The sequence below is a fragment of the Mytilus edulis genome, chromosome 5, assembly GCF_963676685.1.
Source record: "Mytilus edulis chromosome 5, xbMytEdul2.2, whole genome shotgun sequence".
Classification (NCBI taxonomy): Eukaryota; Metazoa; Mollusca; class Bivalvia; order Mytilida; family Mytilidae; genus Mytilus; species Mytilus edulis.
The window spans coordinates 90,915,748-90,926,047 of record NC_092348.1 but is presented as its reverse complement, the minus strand read 5'-3'; the positions used below and the strand labels follow the sequence as shown (position 1 = coordinate 90,926,047).

Below are 10,300 nucleotides of genomic sequence, written 5' to 3'. Positions count from 1 at the left end.
AAGTAGATAAGCTAAAGTCATGTCTTAGAAAAACAGTACGGACACTATCAAGATTTTGGTTGTACTTTAAGGAATATGTGTAGCACAAACTACCAGGAATATGTTCCAATTATCGTAATCTCAATTTTGTCCTTTAAATATATGAGTGTGTTTGTTCTTGTCAGGAGCAACATCAGTAGCAACACTACTGATTCAACATGTAGATCAGGATCGACTTAATTACCTTTCCTGTTTACCTTATATCTCCCAGTTTTGTTTTTGGTCATGTTGGTAAATCTTATTTGACATATTCTTAAACTGTATTACATTCGATTTATTTGAGACATTTTACATTGATTAAACTGTAACAATTAAAGAAATATTTGAAATCAATATTTTGTCGGATACTCTTCTTAAAAACTTCTTCCTTGCCAGGAATATAGTTCTAATTTCTTATGTGAACAACACATATGATTTGATATATTTTTCGAGAAAAAAAAATAGGAATATATAAACAACTCATATAAATATAACAATACATTCTGCTACCGTTTACATATACCACATTACCTTAATCAAACCTGTGATTGTAACAAAAGCTAGGACAACCGATGTGTATGCGTCTGCCTTTTCCCAGAACGCTTCAATGCAACCCTGTAATTTAAATAGTTATCTATATCAAACAATCAGTTTCAAATTTCACTACGTCATAAATATATATTGTTAATCATTTGTCTTTTACTTTGTACTTTACCTATTGTCATAAAGTGAGAGGTTTATCTAGCTATTAAACCGGGTTTGATCCACTATTTTCTAAGGAATATGACAGTTGTTTCCCATTCGTGTGATGTGTTTGAGCTTTTACCACATGTTAAGGGATTTTTCCTTTTTGAATTATAAGGTATTTCTGTTAATTTACTCTTCTAAATAGGACTGTATCAAGAAATAGAACACTCTAATGTGTGTGCGATGAAAATAACTTGATTAGTTTTTTTATAGCAATACAAACTTCTCCATCTGTTTTAAAAATACTGAACTTATATGCAATGTATATTCAGCAGCATACCAATTTACGGTCGAATTGTATTTAATGATTGAGAATAAAAGAGGGACAAAAGATACCAGAGGGACAGTCAAACTCATAAATCGACAATAAACTGACAACGCAAATACGATTTGTATATTTAAGAAATTGTAATGAGATTTTGCTATTGTAACTGTAAGTTTAAGGTTGCAGTGATAAAGGAATTTTTTCAATTTATGCTGGTTCAAATTCTTTAAAGCTTACATAACTTACATATTTAAAAAAAAGATGTGGAAATGAGACAACTCTCAACAAGAGACCAAAATGACACAGAAATTAACAACTATAGGTCACAGTACGCTCTTCAGCAATGAGCAAAGCCCATACCCCATACCCCATAGTCAGCTATACATGTTGCATTTCATTTCTTTTTCCTATTTGAACTTTAATAATGTGTAAAGACGTAAACTCACCGCTACACTAGGAACTTCATAACAAACACATCTTAACTTTCCTAGAGGGTTAAAATTCATCAACAGACAAAATATATATATATGTCGTTGATGTAAAAAGTAAAATCATAGAAATACTGATCTTAGAGGAAAATTCAAAACAGCACGTCCCTGATCAAATGGCAAAATCAAAAGCGCAAACATATCAAACACATGGATAACAACTATGAAACACCTGACTTGGTACAGAAATTTTCTGAAGAAGAAAATGGTGGGTAAACATGATTTTAAAGCTAGCTAAACCTCGCACTTGTAAATTTAAATTGATGCGCATTTTGAAAGTAGATTTTAAATTATTGTGATATACAAAGAAATAAATCAAGATTTGAAAATGTATTACCATACACAGATTTTGTATTTTAATGTCTATGATGCACGATGAACGGTTGATGCTAATTATGTCCGCTTTTGTGAATTAACGTATCAAGTATCAAATACCCCCAAGTGATTGAGTGAAATTAGTTTTACTATGTATATTGTACAGTTGTTTATGATCTTTATGACAAGTATTAAATGGTTGTGTTTAGTGAGACGTCAGTGTATGCATTTATATTGTGGGTTTTTTCTTCTCCATCAAAGTGTCACTACATATTATCATTAATTCTTTAGAAATTATTCAAACATAAGCTTTAAATCATTAAAAAAATGTGTATTTCACAACCTTGGTGAAAAAAAGGAGGATCATATGCAGTTTAATTTATTTAGCATTGTAAACTTTAATGCAATGACCTTAGCATGAGTATACTACTAACATACTGACCCTCTTATAGACATATTCTTTTGCTCTACAAGGTCCTTGAAAACCTCGTGGGTGAATTTCTATTGCATTACAGCAAGCAATCGGAAAATTAATTGGAAGCGGCAAAATCATCGTGTGGATTGGTTCTCCCCATCTCTCATCAAAAGAATGCGACAACTCAAAATCTGTGTATCCATATAAACCACAACAGTTGAACTGAAACAGCAAACGTACAAAATAATGTTCAGCCTTACTACACAGTCATCATCATCATTGTATATCAATGTTAATTTCAATCATCGAAAATTTATTTATCATAAACATACAATTTTAGAACCACAATTTGTTTTCGGAAAATTTGTTCCAAGTCGGTAATACCATAAAGCAGGAGGGAGTGTGGCTATTTATGTTAAAGAAAATATTTTTAGTGACGAAAAACCTGAATTTAAAATTAACGGATTGGAATATGTTTAGGTCAAAATACATGTTAAAGGAACAAATACATTGTTTGGGAATTTTTATAGACCGCCAGATTCAGATAACAAAACCTGGGAAAAAATAAACTATTCGATAGATCTTGCCATAAATTCGAATGCAGATAAAATTTTAATTTGCGCTGATTTTAATGATGACCAACTTAATCATTACAAACAAAATCTTAGAGAAATTTGCAACCAAAATAGCTTATATCAAATAATTACTAATCCTACATATGTTTGCGAAAAGTCAGTGTCGCTACTTGATCTAATTATGGTAAATGATCCGGATGTAATACTGTACTCAGAAGTTGGTGAAAACATCCGCGAAAATTCGGTACGATATCATTGCCCTATAAGTGCAGTAATAAATATCGAAAAACAATTAACAAAATCCTTTAAAAGACAAATTTGGCAATATCACTTAGGCGATTATGAATTGTTTAAAAACGAACTCCTTAAAATTAACTGGGATACTCTAATTGATAATCACAACATAAATACCGCGGCAGTAAATGTTACGGAAAAAATTCTCTTAGCGGCAGCAAAATCAATCCCGAATAAACTGGTTCAGTTCAGGAAACATGATCCACCTTGGATGAATTCGAATATAAGAAAAATGATTCGGAAGCGTAAGAGATTAAATAAAAAAGCAAAAATAACAAACGATGAAATTGATTGGTCTAATTTTCGACGTATAAGAAATAAATGCATAAACTATGTTCGAACAAGTAAAAAATAATTCCTAGAAAAGGAAATAAATAAAGTTGATAGTATCCACACAATAAGCACAAAAGTTACACAATGTTGGAAAAACATTAAAAAATTTGATCGGACTACCAAACAAAAAATCAACATATCCTACTTTAATTTTCAACAACCAATATATAGAAAGTGATTACGACAAAGCTAAATATTTTAACGATTGTTTCTGCGCACAGTCTTCTGTTGATGATTCATAAACTGTATTACCAATATTAAAAAATGATGAAATTAATAACCTAGAGGATCTGGTTATAAGTGAGCAGGATGTTTAAGATGTGCTTTTGAATCTTGATATTTCAAAAGCTACAGGGCCTGATTTAATCAGTCAAAGACTCCTGAGGGCGGCAGCAACTGTCTTAAAGTATCCATTTACAAAACTTTTTAATCGATCCCTCCTAACAGGGTGGTTTCCAGATGTGTGGAAACTAGCAAATGTTATACCTGTATATAAGAACAAAGGTGGCCCAGAATTTTTACTTAATTATAGACCTATATCTTTGCTGTCTAACATTGGTATGACAATGGAGAGATGCATTTTTAGATACCTTTTTAACTTTATTATTACAAATTCTTTATTAACAAAATTCCAGTCTGGTTTCATCCCTGGTGATTCGACAGTAAATCAACTGCTATGTATTATTAACGATTTTGGTTTTAGCATTAGATGAAGGGAAAGAGGTCAGGGTAATCTTCTGCGACATTAGTCGAGCTTTCGACCGAGTTTGGCATAAAGGCTTACTTTATAAGCTTAGAAAAATAGGAATTAATGGTAACTTGTTACTTTGGTTTGAAAGCTATTTAAACTCAAGAAGGCAACAGGTTGTCATTGGTGGAGAAACGTCCAACAACGAACATGTCTCAGCTGGGGTACCCCAAGGGTCTATCTTGGGTCCTATTTTATTTCTCATTTATATTAATGACATAGTTAATGACATCGAATGTGATATAAAACTTTTTGCTGATGACACCTCAATTTATATAGTGGTTGATAACGAATATGAAGCGGCAGAAAAGCTAAATAAAGATATTGAGAAAATACATAATTGGTCTAAACAATGGCTTGTTAATTTCAACCTAAACAAAACAGAAATAATGACCATTTCAAAAAGGCACCATAAACCCCACCAACCGTCAGTGTATATGAATAATAATATCATAAAAGAAGTTGAGTCGCACAAACATTTAGGGGTTTTTATAAATGAAGATGGAAGCTGGAATAATCATGTAAAAATGATTATTGATAAGGCCATTCCTAGATTAGCATTATTCCGAAAGTTAAAGTTTAAACTGAAAAGGAAAAATTTAGAAACTATTTATTTATCTTTCATACGCCCAGTCTTAGAATATGGGGACATTGTCTGGGATAACATACCTAATTATTTAAAAACATCTCTGGAAAACTTATAACTAGAAGCAGCAAGAATCGTTACAGGTGGTACTAAGATATCATCGAGACAGTTGCTGTACGATGAAACCGGTTGAGAAACTCGCCAGTCTCGACGTGATAAACATAAGTTATTAAAATTTCATCAAATGTTTCATGGAGATTGTCCTGATTATCTTTCTGTGTTAGTTCCAAATCAGAGACTAGATCTACACGACCACAGGACTATGGGGTCTTCAAATTTACAAACTGTATTATGCAGAACAAGCTATTATCAAAAGTCATTTCTACCAGCCGTAGTAAACCTTTGGAATAATATTCCAGACGACATTCGTCTAAATCAATCAAAATCTGGTTTTACGACTTATATCTCTCAAAATAATAATAAAACTAGAACACACCTGCGAAATTGCGGGCAATCAAAGCGTAGTTTAAAGTATGTAAAGTGTTGTTGGAAGGATTTTGTAAAATATTGAATGAATGGAGAATTTCAGCAAAAGTATTTATTGGGGACAGGAAAATATTTTTTTTATCCCTCCTCCTTTATTTCCAAAATTCCGAATTTTGGTTTTCTATCAATTTCAATATGAACATACATTTAGTATATATTATGACAATTAAGGAGCCTGTAATTCAGAAGTATCATAAGTCATAGGTTATTGGGGACAGGAAAATATTTTTTTTTTATCCCTCCTCCTTTATTTTCAAAATTCCGAATTTTTGGTTTTTTATCAATTTCAATAACATACATTTAGTATATATTATGACAATTTAAGTAAGGAGCCTGTAATTCAGTGGTTGTCGTTTACTTGTTTATGTGTTACATACTTGTTACATACTTGTTTTTCGTTCATTTTTTGTACACAAATAAGGCCTCTTGTTTTCTCGTTTGAATTTTTTAACATTGTCATTCGGGGCCTTTTAAAGCTGAGTATGCGGTATGGGCTTTGCTCGTTGTTGAAGGCCGTACGGTGACCTATAGTTGATAATTTTTGTGTCATTTTGGTCTCTTGTGGACCAGGAGAGTTGTCTCAACATGGCAATCATACCACATCTTCTTTTTCTTTTGTAATCAATGAATTTTGTAAAAGATTAAATGATTGGAAAATTTCAGAAAAGGTATAAAAAGTTCACATGAATAATTTTAGCGCTTATCTGTATAAATAATAAATTTGTTTATTAAAGTGTCACATATTGATTGCCATAAAAAATATACAACAATTATAATATTTACACATAAAACAATCAATATCCAGCCATAAATACGGACTTATGAGACACTAACAGTATAAAACTTTATACAATAAATGATCATTAGTTAAAACAGTATATTATGAACATTCATTACTATATAAATAAAGTGTATTTACTTTCATTTCTGAGTTTACTAATCGATCCATGGTGGTCATTGATATAGTATACAGACCCTCTCTGTTTAATAAACTCTGTGACCGCCGTGGATAGTAAACTTGAAAATGATAGCAGATAGAATTCTGAAAATGCACTTTATTCGTAGAATATGTATGTTCAAAGTATATATACAAAAAAACGTAAACCGGAAGTCTAATCTGACTTAAAATTTAGTCCAATGACGGGACAATATCCGGATGCATTTTTTCTCGTTTTTCTCCCAAAATAACTCAACCTGAATAATCATATGAAGGGATGACAAATACGACTATGCACTGTACCTATAGGACACAGAGGCGTGTTGATTAATGTATTGTGGAAAGAAGAGAAGCGACACACAAAATGCGGTCTTCTCGTTTAATAGTATAGATAGATACCATTGTATTTTCACTTAGGCTGTAGAAGATAACAGATATGTTTAGCAAGACTAAGACGCCAGAGTAGTGTTCTAAGGGACCATCTATTTAAAAAAAATCTAATCGAGAACGCACTGTGTTGTGACGATATGTTGTGACGTCACGAAGGTCTAATGGCTGCCTAAAAAATTCACGATCATTCAATGCAGGAATATTATCTATTTCCGTTGATCACAGGACTTTTAAAGTGTTGAAATTATTTTCTAAAGCATCGTTTAACATTGTTCGAAGTTATTTGTTATTACTGGACACTCCTATAGTGTATTCTACATTTGAGACGAGTTGCAGTGGTCCGTTGTGGATGTTGTTTTTTTAGGAAAACTCGATTCGTGAATTACGATGGATTTTACTGTTTGATAGACTTCAAAATGTATAACGGTATGGTAAATTTTACTATTTGTTATCAATATTAACATTTTTATTGTAACAAAAGACAAATGAAGCAAAATTTATAAATCAAAACCATGTTCATCACGTCATATCAGAAAGCCCGCGAAAACAACGTTAACGTTTTCCTGAACTGTTAGGACATTTTTAAATAATGGAAGTATACATTGATGGAGCATGCAAGAATAACGGCAAGCCATTGGCAAAGGCCAGTTATGGTATATTTTGGGAACCAAATAACATCAAAAATATAAATGGTCCAGTTCCTGAATCTTACAAGCAAACAAACAATACGGGGGAACTGTATGCTGTCGTAAAATGCCTTCAACAAATACACGAAAATCAATTATCAAACATTATCATTAAAACCGACAGTGAATATTTAGTTAGAGGTATAACAAATGACATTGTTTATTGGAAAAGCAACAACTGGAAACTTAAATCTTCCGGAAATGATGTGAAAAACAAAGAACTCTGGTCAGAGATAGATAATTTGTTATCAAATATAAAAGTAACGTGGGCGCACGTTGCTCGTGATTCTGAAATCGGTCAGATTGAAGCCGATAAACTCGCAAAACTTGCTTTAAATATAAAAACGTCTGGAAACACCGTTCAAGCAAATAATAATAGTATCGTGAATGTGTGTAACAACACTGAATGGACCGACGATGAAGAGGAAACTATACCGATGAAGGTTACAACCCCGCGTCGAAGTATCTCCACCAATAAATTTCGCAAAAATAATAATAAGGCAAACTCTCCGACTTTCTGTACCATGTCAACACTCAGGAGAATTGAAAGTCTTTTATTGTCAACTTCTGAGGAAGTTTTAAATTTAAATGATGCCCTTAACTGTCATATTGACTCGTCAAACAATCAATTTCAAGAGATGAAAGACAAGTTTGCATCACTAACAAATACGGTTAAAGTTCAAACCAATTCAGCTTTAACCTCCGTCCAAGAAGTTTTTACACAAACACAGCTCATTAAATCGGATATCGATGTAAACAATAAGGCATTTATAAATAAATCCAACAGTTTGTGGGACAAATTAAATGCCGTTTCAAATGAGATTAAATCTGTAAATTTAAAATCATCTCACGTCAACGATTTAACAAAAACTGTGACAGAAACACCAAATCGCAAAAGAGAGGAAAGAATTTCAGCTTCAAATAAACCAACACCTGGAACATACAGCAACGCTGTAAGAAGTGGTTTACCAAGCAGCTCTAATAAGCCAGTTTCTTTAAATAGAACAAATCTAGGTAACAAGCATAATGCTCAAAGTCCTACTTATGTGGAAAAACAAAGGTCACCAATAAATACAAAATACACGGACCGTGAAGTCAAATCTACTTATCCCCATTTTCATCGGTCTTTTGACAAGAAAAATTTATTTCTTATTGGGAGTTCAACTCTTAAAAAGATGTCTCCTAGGAAAATGTCAACTCAACAAATCAATACCAAAGTAAAGACTATCCGGGGAGGACGGATCAGAGACATTGAAGATTGCCTAATTCAGTACATATCAGAAGGCAGACTTGATTGTGTTGATGTTATTGTTATTCATGTGGGCACTAACAATGTATCAGATGGAGACTCTGTTCATGCTATTATGGACGACTTCAAAAATTTGATTTGTACAGTCAGGCAAAGCTTACCAAGAACTAAGCTGGTAATTTCCTCAATTCTACCAAGGCCAACCAATTCTCAAGCTAATCGTACAATTTACAATGTCAATAATCATCTGTTCTCTCTAGAGGAACAACATGTGGAAATTTTGGACAATACTTTAGACTTTCTATATGGAGACCAGCCCAATCTTTCTTTATTTGCAGACCATGTTCACACAAATGTTGCTGGTGCCAAAGTTTTAAGCCACAACATTATCTCCTGCGTCAACAATCTATTTCAATTTTCAAATTGCACATCAGAAACTGAATCAAATTTTCAATCGGTGAGGTCAACAGGGAGGAGATTTATACCATTCAACAACACAACAACTCAAGAACAAAGTGTGTCCAGTCAAACGTACTGGAGGTAAATTTAACCAATAACTTTTCCACTACCAGAACATGTAATTCTATTTTAGGAAATATTGTCAGTATTGTTATTTTGTATTTATGTACTGCAACACATATTCTATCATCTAATTCCAAATCATCTCCATTTACAAACCCTTTTATATTTCCACACAAGTCACTTAATATATGCCACTTAAACATCAATCATGTATTGCCAAAGTTTTCTGAAATTAAATATTTGCTATCAAAATCTAACACAGATGTGCTGTGTTTAAGTGAAACATTTTTGTCAGATTCTGTCCAAAACAAAGAAATAGATATTAAGGGTTATGATACAAACAGAAAAGACAGAATTGGAAAATCTGGCGGTGGGTTTTTAATTTATATTTCTAACATGTTAACCACAATAAGACGACATGATTTGGAAAATGATGATATAGAATCAATGTGGATCGAAATTATTTTTGTTCATCAAAAACCTATATTAATTGGTAACATTTATAGACCACCAAAAAGTAATGCAGAGTGGGTTACAAAATTTGAATTAATGTTAACAAATGTCGATATTGAAGATAAGGAAATGATTATTTTGGGTGACTTTAATATTAATTTGTCGTCGAGAAAGATTCCAGCTAAATGGTCACATTTAAAAAACATTTTTAACTTGTCTCAAATAGTCTCAGTTCCTACTCGAGTCACACAAACATCTTCCTCTTTGGTAGACCATATTTATAGCAATGAACCACATAATATTCATTTTATATCTGTTCCGAAGTATTCTATCAGTGACCATTATCCAGTATGCATTTCTCACAAAAGAGGGTTAAAATCGAAAAAGAAAATTCATGAATATATTACGTTCAGATCTACTAAACATTTTAATGAAAATGATTTTGTCAATGACATATCACAGCGTTCATTTAATTGTGTATTAGAAATTGATGACCCCGAAGAAGCACTGTTGTCTTTTTTGAATATTTTTACTAAAGTATTAAATCATCATGCTCCACTCATTAAAAAGAGAGTAAAACGTTTGTATCAAAATGAGTGGATGAATGATGAAATTCTAGATAGCATGAAAAAACGTGATTTTTATCATAAGAAAAAAGATATGTATAGTTATAGACTTTGGAGAAATAAAGTCAAATATCTCATCGAAAACTCTAAACAAAATTATTATACCA

The 10,300-nt window shown here is 32.2% G+C and overlaps 1 protein-coding gene across 1 annotated transcript; it reads left to right on the top strand.

The window, feature by feature from the left end:
- The first annotated feature begins 6,805 nt into the window (after window positions 1-6,805).
- LOC139525311 (uncharacterized) lies at window positions 6,806-9,136 on the top strand. Its single transcript, XM_071320512.1, has one exon. The coding sequence runs from the start codon at window positions 7,247-7,249 to the stop codon at window positions 9,134-9,136; it is 1,890 nt and encodes a 629-aa protein (XP_071176613.1). The 5' UTR covers window positions 6,806-7,246.
- Window positions 9,137-10,300: the final 1,164 nt, after the last annotated feature.